The sequence below is a fragment of the Rutilus rutilus genome (genome assembly GCF_951802725.1).
Source record: "Rutilus rutilus genome assembly, chromosome: 2".
Classification (NCBI taxonomy): domain Eukaryota; kingdom Metazoa; phylum Chordata; class Actinopteri; order Cypriniformes; family Leuciscidae; genus Rutilus; species Rutilus rutilus.
The window spans coordinates 58735216-58761568 of record NC_140210.1 but is presented as its reverse complement, the minus strand read 5'-3'; the positions used below and the strand labels follow the sequence as shown (position 1 = coordinate 58761568).

At 39.9% G+C, this 26353-nt stretch overlaps 2 protein-coding genes across 2 annotated transcripts; one reads left to right on the top strand and one right to left on the bottom strand.

Moving 5' to 3' along the window:
• The first annotated feature begins 4071 nt into the window (after positions 1 to 4071).
• LOC311279917 (microfibril-associated glycoprotein 4-like) lies at positions 4072 to 5459 on the top strand. Its single transcript, XM_084391732.1, has 5 exons — positions 4072 to 4130; positions 4209 to 4418; positions 4499 to 4595; positions 4714 to 4926; positions 4971 to 5459. Exons 1-5 carry the CDS (start codon positions 4125 to 4127, stop codon positions 5225 to 5227), a joined length of 783 nt encoding a protein of 260 aa, XP_084247858.1. The 5' UTR covers positions 4072 to 4124; the 3' UTR covers positions 5228 to 5459.
• LOC311279911 (microfibril-associated glycoprotein 4-like) lies at positions 5418 to 6544 on the bottom strand (the record flags this gene model as incomplete). The annotated part of the gene is made up of 4 exons (XM_084391720.1): positions 6419 to 6544; positions 6242 to 6338; positions 5990 to 6111; positions 5418 to 5423 (listed from the first exon to the last, which is right to left on the bottom strand). Exons 1-4 carry the CDS (start codon positions 6458 to 6460, stop codon positions 5418 to 5420), a joined length of 267 nt encoding a protein of 88 aa, XP_084247846.1. The 5' UTR covers positions 6461 to 6544.
• Positions 6545 to 26353: the final 19809 nt, after the last annotated feature.

The window sequence follows — 26353 nt, the reverse complement described above, 5'->3', positions numbered from 1 at the left end:
AAATTATTCATCTTAAACATGATTCATTTAAATGTGTAATTGTGTGTAACTGGTATTCGTTTGAAAGATTTTCATAAGTGTTTTGAGACGTCATTCTTTTATGAGAATTTGTCAATGGAGTCGCAACAGTTTCTTAATTTGTGATGTAAATAAATAAATAGATAACAACCGAACCCTCACACAAGGGTTTGTTTGGAACAACAAACAAAGTGTGGCGATGATAAACTCAGGCACTGTTTATGTGCTTTATTTAATGTTTAAAGCGTGTCATGTGACTCTGAATATCATTTAGTGCTCCAGCTTTGCAGCTGTAAAAAGCAACAATGGATAATTCACCTCAGATCTTGAAATTAAACAAATGGAAACAAGAACGTTCAAACTTTGAACAAAGAAGTGTATTCTTTGACAAAGATTGTTTTAGTAACTCAGTAGCCTATGTATTTGAATAATGTTTAAATGGTGTAATATTTGTGAATTTGATTATGTAGCTACTTATCCATTTTCTTGTGAGTGCCGTCAGGATTACTCTCTGGTGCCGCGAGACTCCGCCCACACGCTGTTCTAATTGGCTGTGGGTTTTGATTGATTTTTACGCATCTCGCAGTTGCGTCACGTGTAGTGTGGACAGACAAATTATTTGTCGCTGGAATCTTATCGCATCACGTCTGGTTAGGACAAGGTATAAGAATGCACAGTCCAGCACACATTATTCCTTCTCTCCCTACCTCTTCTTTTCCCTTGTCCTGATTCAACTACTCCTCTCCTTCTTCAACTATTCCTCTTCCTAACCTAGACATTATATTTTTCTCTTTCTGCTTCTCTTGTTCCTCATCCACACTGAACAAAACCAATTCAAACCAAAAAGTCCCTTTATGTCCAAGTAATGGAAAGAACTTGACACCTGACTATGCCTCCAGCTGAGAGTGGACTCTGATCTGTCCTCAGAGTGAGACCTTACATAAGAGCACAAAATCTTGTGCAAATATCCCCCCAGGTTTGACAGTATATTTTTGGAATATATTTTATTATATATTTTTTTATATATTTTGGAACAGAGAATCATGTAACACTTAAGAGAGAAAATATTTTTGCTAAGCCCCCCAGCGTGAGTTTTGTAAGACGACTGTTATTTTAGAACTAGGGCTGTCACGATGTTAGGTTTTTCACACCACGGTTATTGTGGCCAAAATAATTCACGATATCGATATATCGCGATATCTATAGAATCTATTGGGGGGGGGGGGGGGTGTGTTATCAGTCAAATGAATTTTTACTTTGTTTATATAGTTTTTCTTTTTTACCCAACAAACATAAGGATACTGATAAACACAAGGCACATGCATTTTTACTTCTTGCGTACTCAATCTATGGCAAATTTTTGTGAAGGAAGACAAGCATGTGAAGTTTATCTGGTTTCAAACTGAAGCCAAACACTGTCTGAAGGTTTCCTGAAGAACTGAAAAGCTCTTAAACCTGTTGTTGCACTGGTGCCAATAAAGTCATGCAGATGGCAGATTTGAATAAAAAAATCAAGTGCAAATACAAATAGCCTACAAAAATAAGATGAGTAAAGAAAACGGGATTCTTAATATAAATAATCACCCTTTATTAAATATATGAACACAGAAACCCCCTGTTAACAGTTAATGTCACGTTTCCATGATGACTAGTAAAATAATAGCCGCGTCGCGTCTATGACAACTCCAGGTATTGCACACCGGACACGCACTTTCTCAGTTTATGGCCAGCAATATCATTATGTTTAAGGACATTATGGAATTGAGATAATGTCTGTACTATGTTATGATTATACTGTACAATTAAATACAATAGTTGCTGAGTCTGTGATCTGAACACTTTTTTCTGCGCTCTGTGTCGCGGCAGGATTTTGAACAAGGTCTTGAGCCGTTGCTGGGCGCTGCGGACAGACGCCGAATAGAACCGCGCTGTGCTTCTCGTCCGGTGTGTGTAACATTACACTCATACAGAATGTGTTCGAATTTTAAAGACGTGGCGCTGCGCTTCTCGTCCGGTGTGCGACCACCTCTAAGGTGCTGTTTTCTTTGAAGCCGAAGAACTCTGTTGTTAATACTGGCGAGCTTACTTTTTTCGGGTGTGGACAGAGTGTTTCACTCTAGCTGCGCGGGCGCGGACGAGCGCTGCGTCTAGAAAACGCCAATATCGCCAATACCGGTATATTGTATTGCTCTAAATTAACACGATGTCGATATTTCATGCTTTGAATATCACGATTATCGTCAATACCGGTATATTGCGACACCCCTATTTAGAACATATCACTTTATTGTCAGCTGATATATAACATGCGATAGACGTCGCCATGTTAGTTCACACTGCAGTTCAGAGAATCGGATCTGTCGAATTTACATGAAATACATGAAAGTAAGTGGCCAGTGGGTGAAGAATAGAGTAAGTTACCTAACACCTACAGTGTGTATCTGATATGAATACGTTCTCAGCTTATATACTCTGTATGATGCGCTGAGCGTTCCAATCACACCGGTGTGATTGTACCAGTGGCGTAACTTTGTTTTAAAAAGTGGGGGGGGACGGGGGGGTTGCTAACACAATGCTAAATCACAAATCAGATGTATGTACAATCACATTACGATGTCCAGCAATCGATTTAAATAGTACATTGGGTTTAATTTGTCGTTTAATGATGTCTAATACATGTTGTTAGTGGTGAGAATTTTCAAAACTTGTATTTAAATGGTCCAGTGGCAGAACTTTTGCCAAGCATGTCTGAGGTTCTGGGTTCTAATCCGCACTCATAGGCTATAGGTTTTTTTTTTTTTCTCATCAAAACCGATTATGTTTATCAGTGGTTGTATATCAGGCAGGGACACGTTTGTGTGCATTTTGTTTTGTAATTTCACCAGAACGAATAGAGAGTCTCCACAATGGATTGAAGCGCGCGTCCGAGTGAAGACTGTGCGCGAGCCTCAAGAGAACACAGTATCCGCGCCACTGATCGCAGCGGCAACAAGCACTTTGATCACTTGATTTAAAAAACAACACATTTCTGCTCTACTAGTTAATTGGAGATGTTTTATTTGTATTGGTACATTCGTGCCGCGAGATGTTTCAAAAGTGGTGGGGACAATATCGACCTTAGCAAAAAGTGGTGGGGACATGTCCCACCCGCAAATTACGCCTATGGATTGTACGCATCAAAGGGTTAAAGCAATAAATCAAAATGGTGGACAAGAGAAAAGTTTCAGTCAATGAAAGGTCAAACAGAACACAAGTTATAAGCATATAAATGGCAAAATTGGGTCTCACTCAACTCTACATGTTGTACAGAATCTAAAGAGACTAATTTGTGACTTGGTCAAACTTTATATATCTCGACCAGTAGATGGCACTGTTCCAAAACTAAGCAAACTTTGGTTAGCATGGATGCATTCAACTCGGCATGAGCTCCTGAATCAGAGGAAAAGTGTAGTTTCTAGGTCTTACGGTTCAAAATGATCAGTCAATATTCAGACGCTCCTCTATCTATGTGCCAATTTTCACAACTTTTCACACCAAACAGGTCTATGGGCTGCCATTGACTTTCATTCAAGAATATTTATAATACAAATCAGAAGAAGAATTTGGGGCCAAGCACTGAAGTCACAGCAAGCACATCAAACAACACAGGGAACAGTCATGAAATGTAAGGCAGATTATGAGAGAGACCACGTTTACATCCAAAATGATAATTAATCATGATGGAATTAATCCAAACTACAAACTGTAGTTATAAACTAAATGACCCAGGTTCAGTCAGACTTACTGAATAGATAAAATACAATTTTGTCTCACTACATGTACAGTTTGTATCAAGGATGACAGATGCCTTTTTTATTTGCATCCAAAATGTGGGTGTTTGTAAAGTAAATTTCCTCTGTAACACAGAGGAGGAGTCTGAGAATCTGACAGATATATAAAGAGTGTTTGTGTCAGACTGAACAACACAAACGGTGAGTTACTGTTTTATTCTTCATTTACCTCACAGAACATTCAGACATTTAGATTGAAAAAATGTAAATGTTTCTGTTATTTTCGTCTAGATAAATCCGATATCTGCTGTGATCTACTGAGGAGAGACTGAGAAGATGGCAGTAAGTTCATCAACACCTCTACATTTCTAGAGAGGGTTTTCAGTGTGATGTTCATCTCTTTCTCTCTGTCTCGTTTAGTTGATGGTGTTCTTGGCGGTTCTTCTCTCTGTTGTTCTGGTGAGCGGGTGCAGTCAGGATGGAGACATGTTGGCCGACTGTTCTGACCTTTATAAAGCAGGACAAAATCTCAGTGGGATTTACTCCATCTATCCAGCAGGAGACATTCCTGTCTGGGTTTACTGTCACATGGTCTCAGATGGGAAAGATGAAGACAACGGAGGATGGACGGTACGAATGTGGCTTTAGATCATCAAACACACATCAGAACATACATTATGAATCATATATTCTATATAAACCCATCACAGGTGATTCAGAGGAGAATGGACGGCAGTGTGAATTTCTATCGGCCGTGGAATCAGTACAAGAGAGGATTCGGGAATGTGGAGAGCGAATACTGGCTGGGTAAGATCTCACAGCGTGTGTCCGTTTGTGTGGATGATCATGTGTTTAGCTGAACATGTTCTTCGTGTGTGTGTGTGTGTGTGTGTGTGTGTGTGTGTGTGTGTGTGTGTGTGAACAGGGCTGGAGAACATGTACCAGCTGACATGTAACAGGAATTACATGCTGAGAGTGGATATGGAGGACTTTGAAGGAAGGAAGGGTTTTGCTCTGTACTCGTCCTTCTCTGTGGATTGTGAATCTGACGGGTATAAACTGCATGTTTCAGGGTTCAAGGATGGAGGAGCTGGTAGGACACTTTCATTCACATTCAAGAAATCACACTCAGTTGAGTAAATGTGCACCTGATGTCCTCAATGATGGTCTTCTTTTCTGCAGGCGACTCTCTGACTTACCATAATGGACAGAAGTTCACCACCTTTGACAAAGACCAAGACTCCTGGGGGAATAACTGTGCCAAAAAGTTTCTCGGGGCATTTTGGTACAATACCTGTCACTATGCAAACCCCAACGGTGTGTATATATGGGGGGAAGATCCCACCATTTTTGCCATTGGAGATGTTTGGTACACCTGGAAGACCAGTTACGCTGTTGGTATGAAAACCATCAGCATGAAGATCAGACCTGTGTCTTAGACATTTGAAGAAACATTACAGAGTTTCTCAGAAACAAACAACAAAACAATCAAATTAAGGTTTTGGGTTTCCTTTCCTCTGTTAACTGTGAAACTTAGTAAATCCTGGTATATATGGTAACTTGGGATATATGGCTGTTGTGTAATCTCGTCAATTATTTTCTTCTTTGTTTTGGGTCACTTTTTTAAATCTACAACTGAAACAAATCAACAATAAACTTCAATAAACTCCAGCAATGAAAAGCATTATGTGTTGATGTGGATTTGTTTATCTTCACAATAGACCTCAGAAACAGTAAATGAGGAATTCAGTTCAACTGTTCATAAACTGATTTACTTTCCCCATAAATACAATCCTAAATAAACACTGTGTACGTTTTTCTTAACACAGATATCCCTGTTTATTTGTCAGCAAAAGTCTTACATCAAAAAGTTTTACATCACATTTTGCTGAATCCAGTGGGTTTTCCTGTTTTGGAAATGTTTCTTGGTTATGCAAACGTTTAGGAAACATAAAATTTTATCAAATTGCAAACATGAAAATGTTCTTTTTAATGTTCTCTGAGCATTCCCATTTTTTTTTTGTATGGAAAGAGAACATCTCAATTTACTTATTTGACGCAGGAATTGAAGCAAGATCATACTCTTATTAAGACCTAAAGACTACTGTCACTAATAAACAAGTCCGGTATGGATTCTGTTTTCCACGTGCTCACATAGCTTATAGCTTACAGTAATAAATGGATATCAATTTTGTACAAACTCTTTCACAATCCACAGAGAAGGACGAGTACAGAGCAAAACCCTTCCTTCCTTCAAAGTCCTCCAGATCCACTCTCAGCATGTACTTTCTGTTACGTGTCAGCTGGTACATGTTCTCCAGCCCTGTTCACACACACACACACACACACACACACACACACACACACACACACACACACACACACACACGAAGAACATGTTCAACCAAACACATGATCATCCACACAAACGGACACACGCTGTGAGATCTTACCCAGCCAGTATTCGCTCTCCACAGTCCCGAATCCTCTCTTGTACTGATTCCACGGCCGATAGAAATTCACACTGCCGTCCATTCTCCTCTGAATCACCTGTGATGGGTTTATATAGAATATATGATTCATAATGTATGTTCTGATGTGTGTTTGATGACCTAAAGTCACATTCGTACCGTCCATCCTCCGTTGTCTTCATCTTTCCCATCTGAGACCATGTGATAGTAAACCCAGACAGGAACGTCTCCTGCTGGATAGATGGAGTAAATCCCACTGACTGTTTCTCCTGATTTATAAACATCAGAACAGTCGAATGACATGAATTTACAGTCAACCGGGAGAAGAACCACCAAAAACACCTTCATCTACAAGAGACGGAAAAGAGAGAGATGAACATCACACTGAAATCAAGGTGGACTCGTCTCTAAAAATGTGATTGACACAATGAAGGAAACCAGTGAACTTACTGTCATCTTCTCAATCTCTCCTCAGCAGTTTCACAGCAAAGATAAGGTTTGGATCTAAAAATTTGTTAAGAATTGTAAGAACTTCTGAATGCCCAGACTGTCTATGTTAAATGTTGGAGAGTAAAACAGTAACTCAGGGGCACAAAATCTACTCAATCTTTAGTTTTTTTTAATTCATCCATCCTTCATAATTTGGGTGAGGAATTCAAAAACTGTCTGAAATTTGACATACAATTCAGTACTGTCGTAGGTTCATCGTAGGATCTGCACTCTCTCTCTATAATCAAACCTTTTTTCTGAGGGCTATCTAGAGGTTGCTATCCATGCTTTTATCACTTTTCAACTGGATTATTGCAACTCCCTCTACTACTGCATATCTAAGACTCATATCTCCCACCTACAAAACTTTGTAAAAGAATTTGATCACATCATGCCCCTTCTGAGATCCCTACATTGGCAGCCGATTCATTATAGAATCGAGTTTAAAATCTTTCTCCTTGTTTACAAATCATTTAATAATCTAGCACCTTGTTATTTGACAAATCTACTCCACCCCTACACACTCCCATGAGAGGACTAATATCGGAGGGCAAATTCTTCCTTAAGATCCCCAAAATCCGCCTGAAGACCAGGGCAAATAGAGCCTTTGAAGTGTCTGGCCTCACTCTTTGGAATAATCTACCAGATCACATTAGAACGGCTTCCACTTTATCTGAGTCCAAACCCTGTCTCAAAACTCATCTTCTCTCCATGGCTTTTAGCATGTAGTTCTGTCGGTTCTTTGCTGGTTTTAAATGTTTGTTGTTCATTTACAGTGTACTCTTTATTTTATTTCATTGTACAGCAGTTTGCTCGGCCTGCACCGTTTTTAAATGTGCTTTAGAAATAAACTGACCTTGACCTATAGGGTTTTTCGAGAATGCTGTTATAAGTCCTAAAATGTACAGGAATGAGTTTGTAATAGAATTGCGGTTGTCCCTCCTGTAAATAATCAAACTGTTTATGAACGTAACCGTATTAAGGACTGAAATACCAGACTGACAACAGCCATATTCTGCTGCTGTATGAACATGGCCAAATTAAGATGAAATTTTTGGTTCCCCAAAGAAACCAAAGAAAAATTTAGTAAACAGTTCTTGAAGGAACCATTTTTTTTACTAGTATGAAGGACATTTACAAAATCTAAAGAAACTTTTTCCACTATAAAGTGTCTTTTGAAAAGATTCCATGGATGTTAAAGGTTCTTTGTTCTTTATGGATATATACTTGTCCTCTATTTCTGTCAGCTTTGGAGAATATATGTGAAGAAAACATGACATGTCAGTGCACTGGAATGATTTTGACACCATATGGCCATCCAAGCTCAAACTCATCTGATCAACACACACACCATGAGTCTGCCTGTGAACCCTGTTGTCCGTCAACAGAGGGAGCCCTCATTCAAGAATATGCAGTTCATGGCATTTTTAGATCCTGCCAGTAATTGTTGTTTGGTGGTTATTAATGGAAACACATCAGAATCAGAAAGAGCTTTATTGCCAAGTATATTTACACACACAAGGAATTTGGTGCTTCCAGTGCAGGCATACAAAGGAATTACACAATAAAATGTAATCTAGCACAATACTATTTTAAAGAAGAACTAAATTTAAACTAGATGTACCGCATCGCGGTACAAAATATGACCGCCGCTCAGGCCTGCACTGGCTTTCCACAAAAATAAATGACGTGGAGTAATTTGGCTGTATTGCGTGTTTATGTATATACCTAAAAAAAGTAATATTATGTGCATGTCTGTCTGTGTGTGTGTGTGTGTGTGTGTGTTTGTGTATGTGTGTGTCTGTGTGTGTGTGTGTGTGTGTCTGTGCGTGTATGTATGTGTGCGTACATGTGTGCGCGTGTGTGTTTGTGTGTGTGTGTCTGTGCATGTGGATTTGTATGTGTGTGTATGGGTGTGTGTCTGTGCGTGTGGATGTCAGTGTGTGTGCATGCTTGCGTTTGTTTGTATTCCTGCATGTGTGTGTGTGACAGTATCATCCTAAACCAGCAACCCTTCGCTCAACAGCACCATCTACAGGCCGATGAGTGTACAGTCACTAAATGTGCACATAAATGAATTTATTTTATACCCCCCCATGGATGAAATTCTACAAAACTTAGCAGAGGATACCCCCAGAGGATGTCAAGTTAATCATACACATGAAATATGGTGCAGTTCTGAACATCTCCACTGAAGATAGGGGCGATTAAAGCAGAATAATATTGCATTTTCATTTTTTATGGGATGCAAATCACAAATGAGTGATTATGGGCTAGGTTGATGTGGGCCCTTAAGAGCAACATACCATAAAAATTTCTTCATCCTCGGTGCCACGGTTCAGGTAGTTATTTAGGAAAAACTGCATTTTTTGGGGTTTGGGGGGGCCCAGCGCGGGGGGGGGGGGGGGGGGAGTGGCCCCCGGGGACCAAACGAAATTTTTCCGTAGAAGTCTAGTGGGGCTACATGCCCACCAAATTTCATGTTCCCCGGTGCTTCGGTGTCCCTGGTATCGTTGACGAAAAATTTACGGGGGCCCCAGCGCGGGGGGGGAAGTGGCCCCCGGGGACCAAACGAAATTTTTCCGTAAAAGTCTAGTAGACCAACATACCATAAAAATTTCTTCATCCTCGGTGCCACGGTTCAGGTAGTTATTTAGGAAAAACTGCATTTTTTTGGTTTTGGGGGGGCCCAGCGCGGGGGGGGAGTGGCCCCCGGGGACCAAACGAAATTTTTCCTTAGAAGTCTAGTGGGGCTACATGCCCACCAAATTTCATGTTCCCCGGTGTTTCGGTGTCCCTGGTATCGTTGACGAAAAATTTACGGGGGCCCCAGCGCGGGGGGGGGGAAGTGGCCCCCGGGGACCAAACGAAATTTTTCCGTAAAAGTCTAGTAGACCAACATACCATAAAAATTTCTTCATCCTCGGTGCCACGGTTCAGGTAGTTATTTAGGAAAAACTGCATTTTTGTGGGTTTGGGGGGGCCCAGCGCGGGGGGGGAGTGGCCCCCGGGGACCAAACGAAATTTTTCCGTAGAAGTCTAGTGGGGCTACATGCCCACCAAATTTCATGTTCCCCGGTGCTTCGGTGTCCCTGGTATCGTTGACGAAAAATTTACGGGGGCCCCAGCGCGGGGGGGGAAGTGGCCCCCGGGGACCAAACGAAATTTTTCCGTAAAAATCTAGTAGACCAACATACCATAAAAATTTCTTCATCCTCGGTGCCACGGTTCAGGTAGTTATTTAGGAAAAACTGCATTTTTGTGGGTTTGGGGGGGCCCAGTGCGGGGGGGGAGTGGCCCCCGGGGACCAAACGAAATTTTTCCTTAGAAGTCTAGTGGGGCTACATGCCCACCAAATTTCATGTTCCCCGGTGTTTCGGTGTCCCTGGTATCGTTGACGAAAAATTTAAGGGGGCCCCAGCGCGGGGGGGGAAGTGGCCCCCGGGGACCAAACGGAATTTTTCCGTAAAAGTCTAGTAGACCAACATACCATAAAAATTTCTTCATCCTCGGTGCCACGGTTCAGGTAGTTATTTAGGAAAAACTGAATTTTTTGGGGTTTGGGGGGCCCAGCGCGGGGGGGGAGTGGCCCCCGGGGACCAAACGAAATTTTTCCTTAGAAGTCTAGTGGGGCTACATGCCCACCAAATTTCATGTTCCCCGGTGTTTCGGTGTCCCTGGTATGGTTGACGAAAAATTTACGGGGGCCCCAGCGCGCGGGGGGGGAAGTGGCCCCCAGGGACCAAATGAAATTTTTCCGTAAAAGTCTAGTAGACCAACATACCACAAAAATTTCTTCATCCTCGGTGCCACGGTTCAGGTAGTTATTTAGGAAAAACTGCATTTTTTGGGGTTTGGGGGGGGGGCCAGCGCGGGGGGGGGAGTGGCCCCCGGGGACCAAACGAAATTTTTCCTTAGAAGTCTAGTGGGGCTACATGCCCTCCAAATTTCATGTTCCCCGGTGTTTCGGTGTCCCTGGTATCGTTGACGAAAAATTTACGGGGGCCCCAGCGCGGGGGGGGAAGTGGCCCTCGCGGACCAAACTAAATTTTTCCGTAAAAGTCTAGTAGACCAACATACCATAAAAATTTCTTCATCCTCAGTGCCACGGTTCAGGTAGTTATTTAGGAAAAACTGCATTTTTTGGGGTTTGGGGGGGCCTAGCGCGGGGGGGGGGGAGTGGCCCCCGGGGACCAAACGAAATTTTTCCTTAGAAATCTAGTGGGGCTACATGCCCACCAAATTTCATGTTCCCCGGTGTTTCGGTGTCCCTGGTATCGTTGACGAAAAATTTAAGGGGGCCCCAGCGCGGGGGGGGAAGTGGCCCCCGGGGACCAAACGAAATTTTTCCGTAAAAGTCTAGTAGACCAACATACCATAAAAATTTCTTCATCCTCGGTGCCACGGTTCAGGTGGTTATTTAGGAAAAACTGCATTTTTGTGGGTTTGGGGGGGCCCAGCGCGGGGGGGGAGTGGCCCCCGGGGACCAAACGAAATTTTTCCTTAGAAGTCTAGTGGGGCTACATGCCCACCAAATTTCATGTTCCCCGGTGTTTCGGTGTCCCTGGTATCGTTGACGAAAAATTTAAGGGGGCCCCAGCGCGGGGGGGGAAGTGGCCCCCGGGGACCAAACGAAATTTTTCCGTAAAAGTCTAGTAGACCAACATACCATAAAAATGTCTTCATCCTCGGTGCCACGGTTCAGGTAGTTATTTAGGAAAAACTGCATTTTTTGGGGTTTGGGGGGGCCCAGCGCGGGGGGGGAGTGGCCCCCGGGGACCAAACGAAATTTTTCCTTAGAAGTCTAGTGGGGCTACATGCCCACCAAATTTCATGTTCCCCGGTGCTTCGGTGTCCCTGGTATCGTTGACGAAAAATTCAGTAAGGTGACGAAAAAAAAAAAAAAAAAAAACTTTGACAATCCCTCATAATAATGCTATATAGTACAGTGAGTAAAAATATATACTGTGTAATAAGTTTAATGAATGTACAGGATGTGTTATTAACAGGAGTACAGATTGAGATGTTATTTACACATGTAGAATTTTGAGATGTTATGTGCAAATGGACAGTTATGATATATGATGTATAGTTATGAGTGTTTTAACTGTTCAGACTGAATATAGCCTGAGGGCCAGAAACGCTGCTCTTGTGCCTGGCTGTTCTGATGCTCAGTGCTCTGTAGCGCCGGCCAGAAGGCAACAGTTCAGAGAGAGAGTGGGCTGGGTGTGAGGGGTCCGGCGGGATTTACTTGGCCATTTTTGATATCCTCCACAGACCTGTTTGCTCTCTAGGCAAACTGCAGGGGGTCCAGTGATGTTCTTCTGGTAGGCTAACACTTTCAAATTACTTCATGACCACAGATGTGAGAGCCGCATGTTTGTAGCCATTAAGTCCAGCGATTTGGTTTCTTGGGGGGGGGGGTCGGAATAATAACATTTTGAAGCAACAGGGAACTTCAAACTGCTTCAGTGATCTGTTGAAGATCTGCCTGAAGATTAGGGCCAGTTGGTCAGCAGACGTTTAACAGGCAGGTAAAACACCATCTGGGCCTGAAGCTTTCCTTGTCTTCTGTTTTTTAAGACCCGACACACAGACCTTAAGCCCAGGTTGGATGGCAGGAGGGCAAAGCGGGTGTGGGGTGTGAGACTGCGCTTCTCAAACCTGCAGTACAATGTACTTGGTGATGTTCCTCAGGCTGAACCTGGATCGTTGGCTGAAAACTGTTTTTTCAGCTTTTCAGAGTAGCTTCTTTTAGCCACTCTGATCTCCTTTGTTAGTCTGTTTTTTGCCGTTTCATCCACCAACACCTCCTGCAACTTCTGTAAGCATCCTCTTTGTCATGACGAAGCTGTTTGAGTTTCCCAGTTAACCATAGTTCATCATTAGTGAATGATAAGAATGTCCTGGTAGGGATGCACATAACCTCACAGAAACTGATGTATGATGATACGGTATCTGCACTGTAAAAAAGAATACATTGATTTTATTGATATCTAATTAATAAAAATGAGGCAACAGATTACAAGCAATATTATTAATTAAATTTAACAAATTAGAATTGAGTAATAATTAATCAAATGAATTCCTTAAAAGTCAACCATTTAAAATGAGTAAAATGTACAAAATATATTTTATTGCCAACTTTGAAGACACCTGGTGTTAACAAGCAGAATCACTGAAGGAGAAAACCATAATTAAAGTCACCATTATGGTGATCAGTGTGTGTTTTAGTTGGGCTCTTGACCCTTAAATTATGAATTTTAAGTTTTGTTTGGCTGCTGTACATGAGTTATAACAGCCAGATGAACAAAGAGAAAAGGTGGTCTGATGGTGTTGGTTGTGTTTTAACATAATCATTATTTCACAATCATTTGACCTGAATCACTGAACTCATATAGAGTCCAATTTATGAGTTAAGTTAACTTTATTAATTACAGCAGTATAATATTTTTAGCCTTTTCAATGAAATCCAAATGATCAAATCAATAATAAAAAATAAATAAATATGTTTTTTTTTTGTTTTTTTTTAGGCATAGGCACACACACACACACGCGCGCGCGCGCGCACACACACACACACACACACACACACACACACACACACATCAAGATTTTGCGTATGAATCTCAGCAATGGTGACGAACAGATCACCTCTGATCATAAGCTCATTATTTATTCATGCAGCAATGCATGATGGGAGCCATAAATGAGTTTTTATTGGTGGAACCCAGAATGCACTGCAACATGCTTTATAATTGTCACCATTGTTGAGATTCACAGGCTGATTATTGATGTCTGTGTGTCTCCTTTTTATGTAAGAGAAACTTTTTAGAAATTATTTGCCTTACATTGTAAAAGTTAAAAAATATTATGCCGTACAAGGCCAGTGCTGCTATAATTAATATAAAAAATTGGACTCTATATGAGTTCAGTGATTCAAGTCAAATGATTGCGAAATAATGATTATGTTAAAACACAACCAACAACATCAGACCACCTTTTCTCTTTGTTCATCTGGCTGTTATAACTCATGTACAGCAGCCAAACAAAACTTAAAGTTAATAATTTAAGGGTCAAGAGCCCAACTAAAACACACACTGATCTCCATAATGGTGACTTTAATTATGGTTTTCTCCTTCAGTGATTCTGCTTGTTAACACCAGGTGTCTTCACTGTTGGCAATAAAATATATTTTGTAAATTTTACTCATTTTAAATGGTTGACTTTTAAGGAATTCATTTGATTAATTATTACTCAATTCTAATTTGTTAAATTTAATTAATAATATTGCTTGTAATCTGTTGCCTCATTTTTATTAATTAGATATCAATAAAATCAATGTATTCTTTTTTACAGTGTGCATTTCAGGATGCCGATGGCACGCTCCACAACTGCGCGGGCACGATAGTGGACCTCCTTATAATGAGTTTCCTCTGCGCTCTGCGGGTTTAAAAATGGTGAGGAGCCAGCGTCTCAGGGGGTAGCCACTGTCGCCTGCAGGTTATAATTATATTAAAAACAAAATTGTTACAGTTTCTACTTTTTAATATTGTTAAACTCACCAAGAAGCCAGCCATCACGTACTGCGCCTGCATTTAGTCTGTTCCCTACACTGCTATGTGTCTAGATAAACGAATCATGCGTGCCACAATGTTTGTGAGGGTCATGTTGGAGTCACATATGATTTGCACATTAATAGAATGCACATGCTTTCTATTAACATAAGCAAATTCATTTTCAGATGGTGCCCTGATAGCAACATGAGTGCAGTCAATTGCGCCGATTACATTTGGGAAACCAGACATTGCTGCAAATTGCATTTTAATTTCGGCCTGTTCTCGCACAGTGTAGGGGAACCTGATGTATCGACTAACCATATTAAGTATACCATTCAAAACGACAGATATTATGGCACACAGGGACGGCTGTGATATCCCAGACCTATAGGGTGACATGATAGATTCCAATAGAATTATTTCATATACAAAAAGGTCTTTTTTGACCTTAAAAAAGACAAATTTGAGGAGTACTTATAGTTTTTTTTATATAAATAATTTACCTGTCTGCCAATTCCCGCTGGAAACAGCCAGTTGCCAAGAACCCCAGAGTGGTGAGGACTTGTATTTGGACTGGGATGGCATGGTTCCGGCGTGTTGCCCTCTCTAATACTGGACCCAATTCAGCACATAGATCCAAGAGCACAGCTCTAGGGAATCTAAATCGGCTTATTAGCCAGTCATCATCATGGGCCAGGAAATCATCATGGTCCCTGAAAACTCGTTCTCTCCTTATTCTGCCATTGGCGTAATCCTCCAACAGTGCCAGCAGTGCCATCATGAAGCATTACATACCCGGGTCACCGGAGGATTTATATGTTTCTAGCAAATAGACTGATCGTTAACACCTTGACCAAATCACATAATTAATTTGTGGGCGAAAATTTAAGACGAAAATGTTATAGTGAACACATGCTTCTTGATAGTTAGGACCGATGATGAGTAGCGATTGTGCTTCATGACTGTATTTGCAGACTTTGACATTTTATGATATATGTACATTAAGGAAAATATTTCCTTTTTGCACTGTGTTCTGCAGTTCTCTAATAAAAGGGTATTTAATGCTATTCTGTATCACATGTAGTCGCGGCATGTCCTCCTGCGCTCCCGTTGTGGACAATGTGACTGTAAGGCAGCGCTGATTATTATTATTTTATTTTTTTTAATACATTTTGAATTACGTTTGGATTTTACTAGATGTGTATAGCCTAAAACAATCGGCACAAATAACACTGTTGGATTTAATCTTCATGATAATGTGGATATAACGTATGAAATGGAGTGAAAATTAAATGTCATTAATTCTTATAATCATTCTTCTCACATTTATTTTCTACAATCTAACTTCAGTTCACGACCTCACCATCTGTGTCGCCAATTCCCTTTGTCTCCAGAATGTGCGTACGCATGGCTCAAAGTTTGCTTAAAGGTGCGCACATTCTCCCGTCAAGTTTGTTTTTTATAGATCACAACCTTTGCGTGGGAACTGGCGTACGTACGTTTCCAGCACCGTTTTGTGCGTACGCACGCTTTATAAATGAGACCCCAGGTCAGGCTAAAATGCCCGTGGGTCTCTAAGGTGTTTCACTCCAACTTTAACTCTAAAGCCAGAGGAGTTGCTATTTTAATTGGTAAATCAATTCAATTTTCTACTTCTAAATAGATTTCTGATGAAAATGGCAGATATTTTATCATCTCAGGCACGCTGTCGCACGTTCCTGTATTACTAGTCAACATCTCTGCCCCAAATTTTGATAACACAGATTTTATGAATAAGGTATTTGGAACGTCTCCCTTCTCTGCATGATAACATCCTTATCTTTGGAGGGGACATGAACTGCGTTATTGACCCCATAGGTTAGACCGTTCCTCATTGATCCCTGGAGATTCTACAACCCTACCATCAAGGAGTATTCCTTTTTTTCACATATGCATAAATCCTTCTCTCGGATTGATTATTTTTTCATTGATGCTAAACTTACCTCCAAGGTGTCAATGATTAAATATCATCCTATAGTTATCTCTGACCATGCCTCGCTCTCTTTGGATATTCAGCTCTCTTCGCAATCCCGATAATCCTCACCATGGAGGTTAAATACTCTGCTCTTATCAGATGATAAATTTAACTCTTTTATTGCATCTTCAATTGATGATTTTATCATGATCAATCAAAACGAGGCTGATCCTATTTCTTGTTCGCTGCTATGGGAATCACTCAAAGCATACTTGCGGGGTCAAATAATTTCCTACTCTGCGCATTTAAATAAAACTTGTTTAGCCAAACATCAAGAGCTTTCAACTAGATTGGATAAATCAGATCAACAACTAGCCACTTGCTCCTCCCCTAACTTGCTCAAAGACCGTGTTGATTCACAAACTGAATTTGACCTCATTACGACTACTGAGGCAGAGCGCCTTCTTTTGCGCTCGCGCTCCACATATTATGAGCATGGCGATAAGGCAAGCCGGCTCCTAGCCCATCAGTTGCGTCGCCAGGCTGCCTCACGCATGATTCTTCAAATCAAGGATCCCTTAGGCACACTACATACTGACCCTAATACAATTAACTCTGTATTTTGCTCATTCTATTCTTCTCTGCATAAGTCCGAGTCCTCATTTGACGCTTCTGACATGGGTGCTTTTTTAGATAGCCACGACTTTCCTTCTATTAGCCCACATGTTACCAAAGATCTTGATCTGCCGCTAACAGTTGATGAAATCAACACTGCTATAAACAACATGCAAAATTCTAAAGCTCCTGGCCCTGATGGATTCCCAGTGGAATTTTTAAAAAGATTTCAATCTAAATTGGCCCCGATATTGCTTTCTGTATATAAGGAATCTCTGCAGGTTGGCTCTCTCCCTCTTACTTTAAGACAAGCCTCCATAAGTCTGCTGTTAAAGAAAGACAAGGATCCCGACCTCTGCGGTTCTTACAGACCCCTATCTTTATTAAACGTGGATGCTAAAATCCTTGCTAAGGCTCTGGCCAGCCCCTTGGAAAGATTTCTCCCGGCCATGATTTCAGAAGAGCAAACTGGTTTTATTTAAAATTTTTTAAAATTTTTAAAATTCCACTATAACCCCTGAAGTGGTCATCTCAGTTGACGCTGAAAAGGCATTTGACAGGGTCGAATGGAACTTCCTGCTTGCCGTACTAAATAAATTTGGGTTGGGTGATATATTCATTTCATGGATACGCCTTCTCTATACATTCCCACAAGCTAGTATCTCCACCAATGGCGTTCAATCTGCTTATTTTCCTTTATCTCGAGGCACCCGACAGGGTTGTCCATTATCTCCTTTACTCTTTGCGCTGTCCATAGAGCCTTTGTCTATCTATCTGAGATCCTCCTCCATTTTTTCTGGTATATCACGTTTTGGAATGGAATTTAAACTTTCTCTTTACGCGGATGACTTGTTGTTATATGTCTCTGACCCCGGCCGCTCTAAACCAGTAATTTTGTCCTTTATTCAGAAATTTGGCTCATTTTCAGGTTACAAAGTTAATATCTCCAAAAGCGAATGTTATCCGGTTAACGCTCTGGCCTATCAACTGAGTCAGTCTGATATCTCCTTCAAATTGAGCCCCTTAGGTTTTAAATATTTATTTCCACTGTCACCAACAGCTGTGACAAATGCCATACCTCTCCCTGCAATCTAACTCATACTTGTGACGACTGTAACTATCTCTCCCCATATTGCCATATTCGGATGCCCAGAGGATTATAATAGATTTACATCAAAACAATTAGACATCTTTGCTTTCACATCTTTACTGGCGAGACGACATCTCCTTCTCCACTGGAAATCTACAAAAGCCCCTTCCAGCGTTCAATGGCTAAGGGATGTTATGTTTTTTCTGAAATTAGAAAAGATTAAATATTCTCTGAGAGGTGATTCCAACCAGTTTTACAGTAAATGGCAGCCCTTTTTAACTTTCTTTAAATCTCCTCCCTCTTTACCCCCTGATTGATGGAGATTTTTTCTCCCATCTCGTTTTTTCTTTCTTTTCCTCATTGTTGTCGTTGTTCTGTTTTTTCTGCGAAAAAGCAAAAACACTAAAATAAAGGTGTAAAAAAAAAAAAAGGATGAATTTGTCTTTGACAAAAATTTGATTTTCTCAACTTTTTTGTTTAAAATGTTGCCTTTCTTTATTATTATTACCTTTATTTAACCAGAAAAACTCATTGAGATTAAAAATCTCTTTTCCAAGAGCGTCCTGGCCAAGACAGGCAGCAGCACAATTAACAAGGTTACAGACATAAAAACATAACATCAACATATAACAATTTATGCCAGTTATAAAGTCATAAAAAATGACAGTTTCATATTATCACAAGCGATAAACAACAGCAAGGATCGTCCGAATAGTCAGTCATAACATCTACAGCCAGTTTGTGTAGCCTCTATGTCGTTTAAAAGTAATTTAAAATCAACCAATGAAACCAGCTCCTTAAGATTCAGGACATTTTGCAGCTGATTCCAAGCGCAAGGGGCCGCGTACTTAAACGCCCCTTTTCCCAGTTCGGTTCGGACTTGAGGGACAGATAATAATAATAAGTCCTCAGAACGAAGACAATATCTTCCTGTGCTTTTCTTTTCGATGTAAGATTGAAGGTATGGGGGAAGCAGACCAAGAATAGCTTTGTAGATAAAAATGTACCAATGATTAAGTCTACGGGTGGACAATGCAGACCAACCAACCCGATCATACAAAGAACAGTGATGAGTAAGTGCTTTAAACTTTGTGATAAACCTAAGAGCTCTGTGATAAACAGTATCCAACAATTTCAAGCTTGTAATGGACGCATGCATGTATATAACATCGCCATAGTCCAGCACTGACATGAAAGTGGCAGCAACAAGCCTCCTTTTGGCCTCAAAGGAAACACATGACTTGTTTCTAAAATAAAAACCCAATTTCAGCTTCAGTTTTTTTTTTTACCAACTGCTGAATGTGAGGTTTAAAAGAGAGTGAATCATCAATTAGGATACCAAGATACTTGTATTGAGGAACAGACTCAATCTCGGAGCCCTGAGAAGTAGTGATAGGTAGAAGGTTCCGTGACTTTGATTTTGCACTGGAAAACAACATAAGTTTTGTTTTGTTGTCATTCAAAACAAGTTTTAAAACGAACAAGGTACGTTGTGCAGTATCAAAAGCAAGTTGTAGCTGACAAAGAGCTTAGTTTGGAGTTGATGCAGAGCAGTATATCACAGTATCATCGGCATAGAAGTGAAAATTTGCATTGGTGACATTTTGATCAAGATTGTTGATGTATAATATAAATAGGAGTGGTCCCAACACTGACCCCTGGGGCACACCCTTGGATATACTAAGAGGGCTGGAAGGGAGACCATCTGCCTGCACTGAGATCTACCTGACAGATAGTTTTCAAACCAGCAAACTGTTTGTTCTGACAACCCGACACTTAGAAGTCTTTGTTTTAATATTGCATGATCCACAGTATCAAAAGCCTTCGATAGGTCAATGAAGAGAGCTGCACAATCTTGTTTTTTATCTAAAGAGTCAATGAAATCCTTCACTATACTTTTAGGGCTGCTGTAGTTGTGCTGTGTTTTTTACGAAAACCTGATTGAAAATTAGACAAAATATTGTTGGTAGTTAGAAACTCTTTCAATTGTTCATTCACCAGAGTTTCCATAACCTTGGCCAGGACGCACAATTTCGAGATGGGTCTGTAATTATTTAAATCTATCGCGTCTCCCCCTTTTAACAGAGGAAGAACAAATGCGGATTTCCATATAAGTGGAATTTCGTTCGTGTCCAGAGAAAGATTAAAAAGAAAAGTCAAAGGCGGTGCAATAAAATCAGATGCTAACTGTAGAAAATAAGGCTCCATGTTATCAGGACCAGCTGATTTTCTAATGTCTAAAAGCGTGAGGGCTTTATGCACTTCTGAGACTGAAAATGGCTTAAAACTAAAAGAATTACTGACTCCAGTATGACCATGAGTATTACCTTTAGGATGATTCTGATGTGAAATGTTGAGGGAATCGAATAAAGAACCAGAGGCAATAACATGCTCATTAAAACCGCCAAGCATTTCAGCCTTATCGGATAATTTACGTGAGCCCTTAAGAATACATGGTGGCAGCTCGATGCCAGTTTTATTTCCAGCCATCTATAAAAAAGTGGTCTGCTTTGGCCTTTCTAATAGCCACAGTGCACAAATTGTGCAGTCTCCTGAAGAGCAGCCAATCAGAATCCAGGCTTGTTTTCCTGGCTTTTGCCCAGGCCTTATCACGCTCATGAAGAGAGTTGGCTAAATCTACAGTGAACCATGCATTGTTTCGGCCTTTTACTCTATACTTTCTGAGGGGATCATGCTTGTCAACAATTTCTTTAAAACCATCATAAAACAATTTCCAAGCATTTTCGACATCAGCAATAAGATACATTTTATCCCAGTCAAAATAAAACAGGTCATATAAAACCCTTGTTCCGAAAAATGTTTTGTGTCACGCTTAATAATAATGCGTGGCTTGGTTTTGGGAATTTTTGTGTTTCTGACCGTGGCAACAACACAGTGGTCACTAATGTCGTTTGCAAAAACAGAAGCTGCTGAATATTTATGAGGACGTTGGTTAGGATAAGATCAATTAAAGATGATTTTATGAAACTTGCCAACATTCAAGTGTTGATAAAAAAGGACGCATGAAGCTAATAAAATGTTTTTAAAATTAAAGTACAGTAAAAGGTATTTTTCAAGTATAAAAAATAAAATTTGAACATAGTGGTATAGACTAGGCCTACTGCAAGTGCAAAACTAATATATAAATAGTAAACTATAAGTATAATGTTGTTCACTTAAAGAAAACTTGTATAAAACTACTAAACTAGTACTTCAAAGTGTACTTACATAAACAAAAAAATGTGCTACAAGTATTAAAATAGTAAACTACTAGTATACCCATAAGTTCACTTGCAGTACAAATGAGAAACTTAATTATGAACTAGTTGTGCACTTAATGTTTACTACTGTTACACTTATAGTACACTGAAACATATACTTTTATAAACTAAAAGTGGGCCAATTTAGTCCCAAGCGGTATTAAAATAGTACACTTGCAAGTTTACTACAAGTACATATTGACATTAGTATACTTACTGCATAATGTATACTTAAAAATATACTTGAACATTACTTAAGTGTAGCGACAATGCCTGACATGCGGTCACATGCTGTTCCAATTAGTAATTCCTTGTTTCCAAACACATCCTTCGTTGTCTTTTTAGACAACGGGTCTGTCCACGGCGTCACTAAGTCTGCTTGGACATGTCAAAATGGCAATCTGGTGTTCCCCAGAGGGACATTTGAGCCATAAAGAGGACCCTGTTTTTAAGAACCCCTTGTAAAACCCCCTAGTTCAGCTTGGACTTTCTGTGACTTTACAGCCTTGTGACATTCCACACACACACACACACACAGATTTCCCATTGACTTACCCACATAGGACATTACCAAAATGGTGATATATTTCTGAGGTGCCTTTTGTTATGACCATGTCATATTGGGGTGTCTACGATTTTGTCATGTGGTAATCAAAACTTTAAATGTGTATAATTCTGCATATCTCCTGTAACTTTGCATTTCTACAACCTTCATGTGATGTGTCTGATGTCTATGGAATTCTCTCAATATAACAGAGCCAAATTCCAATAGCAGAATGCAGTAATATACATTGTTTACACATTTCATATTTCTGGAACTGGAAGGTTTAAGTCAATCGGCCCTGTAACTCGAGCCAGGAGATCGTTCCAAACGAACAAAGGATCTTCCCGCTAGAAAAGATCTCGACAGCTGATTCGTCCCCCTCGAAGAAGGGGGGCGGTACTTGGGACACTGATAAAAGTCCAAACCTTCAGTTTCCCTGCTCTTCTCTCTTCGATCGCTCTGACCTCCTCCTCTTCTCCCCGGCTTCAAGAAACATCTGAAAGGCTCAGGCCTTCTCCTCGGACCAACACATGTTCGAGTCGTAGCTGCCGTTCTTTGCAACTAAGCTCATCCGTGCCTTTCCCCTCAAAAAGGGAAATGATCTAACTTTCTCGGTAACTTAAATTCAAGTAAGCCTTTACATCGTCTTGCGAAACGACCCAGAAGACGAAGCCAGACGCAAACCAGCCGGACACGCGCGCCTCTGTTACAGCATCGCACTGAAAGAGCACAGAATTCTGCAAGTATATTGAGTTGATAAAAGTTGATTTCCTGGTGTCTCTGAGGTCTGTGAATTAAGTTACCCTTCTTCCTCTTTTCTTTTCTTTTTTTTTTCTTTCTTTCATTTCATTCTGATCACTTATGTTATTGTTTGGTTATATGTTGTTTGTTTATTGTTTGCATTTTTACGTACGTTTATATTCGTAGCTCATATAATCTCTAGTTTTGCATTTATTAAAATTCATAAATACTTTTCACTGCCTCTGTGTTTGAAGAATCCACTTTTTATGAAGTCAATGAAATCAAAGATCTTATTTAAGCTACAAGCTCGATATTAGACTACATTCAGTAGTTTTAATTTATAAACTCAGAAAGTTGGGTGTCCGTGGCCAGGACATGAAACTCTCTTGAAGTTTGTGAATACCTCTTCTTGACTGTAATGATTTTACATTTGTTTCGCTGGACGAATTAAATGTTGGTCAGATAGTTATAGAACAAGGTAATCTCGATAATTGATAAAATAAATGTACATGCGACTTATGAATTATGACCATGAGTCATAAATATTAATATTCCCAAGATTCCCCATATTCTTGAGCTAATTCATATTTACCCAGAGTCGTATTCGCTACATAAGTATATTTCATAAAATTTACTTGAAGTATACTTTTTCATAAGGGTTGGTTTTAAGTAACTTCATTATTCATAGGTATGGTTTGGGCGTAACGTGAAATAAACCAATCAGAGCGACATCTCACATTCCCTTTAAGAGCAGGCGCGCTTGTTCCATGGCGGATTGCTATTATAACGGCGGATTTGCCAGGCGCGCGCCAGGAGCGGTTCACAGCCGAGGCGACCGACGTTCTCGTCAGGGCCGTAAAACACAGAGAAGTGACATTGGGGATGGAGAAACACACCCAAATTAGCTTCGGTTAAACAGGCGTATAATAATTTGGGTAAATGTGTAAGCTAGATTTATGCCTATTTTTTCACCACAATGATTTCCCTCGTGTGGTAATATTTTTCCTTGTAATTATGTATGGTTTGCAAAAATGAAAAAGGCTGCGTCTGTGTAGATGAGAGAAGCAAAGTGTGTGTGTGAGTTGTGCACACGCTACATTATGGCCAAGCATGCGCCCTTAAAATAAAATAAAATCTGATAGAAGTGTTGATGTTGATATCCAGTGTTTGGTTGAACATGTACAATATTGGCTGGGTAACAATCACAAGCAATTTTGGGTGGCCTCAGAACTTTAAACTTTTAGGACAATTAAGTCACAATGAAAATCCATTCTACACATATACAGTCAAAACATTTAGCATAATGAAGTTTGTTTGGTTTAAAATACATACAATAAATATATACTGTAGATAAATAAAGTTTTGGCGAATTTTGGTTGTGAAACTTTGTGGATTAAAAATGTGATGATGAAATACACTGTCTAAATCATGTTGTGTTTAGTTGTTTCTGTCATGTCTGTAATAGTTCTCGTTATTAACTATGGTTTCTAATTATTGATGGTGCCTTCACGTGCTATGGTAATTATGGTAAATACCAAAAGCCGACGTGGAAAATGCACATGAACACCCCCTCAAGTGGTATTTTCCACTGGGCAACTCGTAGAATATTTTGTTGCACGAGTTGCCGAGATGAGATAACCTTTGACCTTTTCAAAATGGCGGAGAGCATCGCAAGAGTCGTGAATGATTAGCATTGTACACAACTAAACGTTTTTTTGCTACTGTTAGCGGATAGTTTTTGTAGCCTATACAATGTTGTGTCATTAACAATTGTAATATAATGCGTTAACACTCAGTGTCAGTTTTAAAAATACCGTTATGGCTTGGTGTTACCTACCCAGAGCAGATGCTAGCTAGCAGTCAATAGGAGCCTGGATCTGAGAGTCCATCTTTTCCCTACATTACGACAACAAAAGCACTTGAACACAACACACTGGTAAATACCAGTTCACAAGTGGAAAACATAATCTTTTCCATAGCACGTGAAGGCACCATAAATCCTTGTCCAGCTGTTCCTGTTTAGTGTCCTCATATACTGTGTATTAATACTCCCTTTTCTGTTCAGCCCTTTGTCGGTTATTGTTGGTGTTTAACGTGTATATGACGGTTCTTCCTGAGGTGGTTATTAAAGACTGTGCATTTCATCATCTGCTTTCTACAGACACATATCTGCAACATACACCTGTATGAACTTGAGGAGAAATTACTTCATTCGTCCATTGCCCAAAACCATGTGGTTAGTTTAACCTACACTCCGTAAAATAAATATTGGAAAAAGTTTTTTTCACAGCGATGCAATAGAAGAATCATTTTTGGTTCCCCAAAGAACTCAGTGTAAGTAAAGAGTTCTTGAAGAAACCATTTTTTCTTAAATTGATGGACATTTTTAAAATCTAAATAATTTTTCCACTATGAAGAACATTTTTTCTTATGGAAAGATTCAAAGGTTCTTCACGGATGCCGATTTGGAGCAACAAATATGTGCTTGTTCTCTATTTCTGTCAGATGTGGAGAATATAGTTGAAGAAAAACATGACATTTCTGGTAATTGAACACTGAGCAATCACTGGTTTTTGCAGTACACTGGACATTTCAGTGCACTGGAATGATTTTAACACAATAGGGCCGCCCAAGCGAAGACAACTCATGGGATCGACACACACACACACGAGTCTGCCTGTGAGCCCTGTTGTCCGTCAGCAGAGGGAGCCCTCATTCAACATCTACAATATGCTGTTCATGGCATCTTTAGTTCCTGCCAGTAATTGTTGTTTGGTGGTTATTCATATACAAACACGCATCTTCACTAAGCCTTATCGGGGATCACTATCTTGTTATGGAAGCTTTATTTCTGCCGGCTCCATATATCAGACACTGTTTCTCATATCTTTGGATTATGTTTATTTGATCTGTGGCCACTAGTTTTAAAAAATCTTCATTGCAATCTCTTTTAAACTTTTTTTTTTGGTTGAGCATTTTAATGTATCTTTAATGCAGGGGAATTATGACACACACTGTAGGCATACCTGGTGAATAATTTTTTCACATTTTATGTTGTAACCGTATTCTAAAATGCTTTCAATTATTTTATTTTTCACATCGATCAGCACTCCATACTATTTAATGACAAAGAAAAAAAACTGATTTGCCTGCAAGTGTATTAAAAAAACAACAACAACAACAACAACTGAAATATCACCCTCATTTCAGCCAGAATATCACTGTATTTAGACACTTTGCTATGATATTTGAACTTGATCTCAGGTGCATCATATTTCTCCAGGTCATCTTTGAGATGTTTCTACACATTGATTCGGAGTAGATCTGTGGGAAATTCATCTGACTGGGAAAGAGACACACCTGTTGATGTAAAGATCTAAATGCTGAAGATGCATCCCTGCTAACAAAAATATGTTATTTTTACATACCAAAAAATAATGTTTTGCTAACATTGCCATTAGGTTTCTGAGTGTTCTCTGAATGTTTAAAGCATCCAGTTTTTTTAAGTGTTTTAAAATGTTAAATGTTAAGACACCATTCAATTTTAGTAGTGACATTTAAAAAATGTCAGATGAACGTCCAACAAAACATTTCAGAAAAAAACCCTCCATCAATGATATACAGATAAAGTTGAACTGTGAAAATGGCTCCCTGAGCTTGAGAGGATCTGTAGATAGAAATGGCAGAAAATCCCCAAATCCAGGAGTGCAAAGCTCGTCGCATCAAACCCACAGGGTGCTGGATGGGAGAGGCAGGCTATATTAACATACAGTAAATAAATACATAATCTCTGTATTGCATACGTAATACATTACATAGTCTCCAACGCCATCTCTCAATGC

Excerpts from the sequence above, each read along its gene's own strand:
- LOC311279917 (XM_084391732.1), top strand. Across the intron at positions 4,419-4,498 it reads AAGACAACGGAGGATGGACG|GTGATTCAGAGGAGAATGGA; the intron begins GTACGAATGTGG and ends AACCCATCACAG. Across the intron at positions 4,596-4,713 it reads GGAGAGCGAATACTGGCTGG|GGCTGGAGAACATGTACCAG; the intron begins GTAAGATCTCAC and ends GTGTGTGAACAG.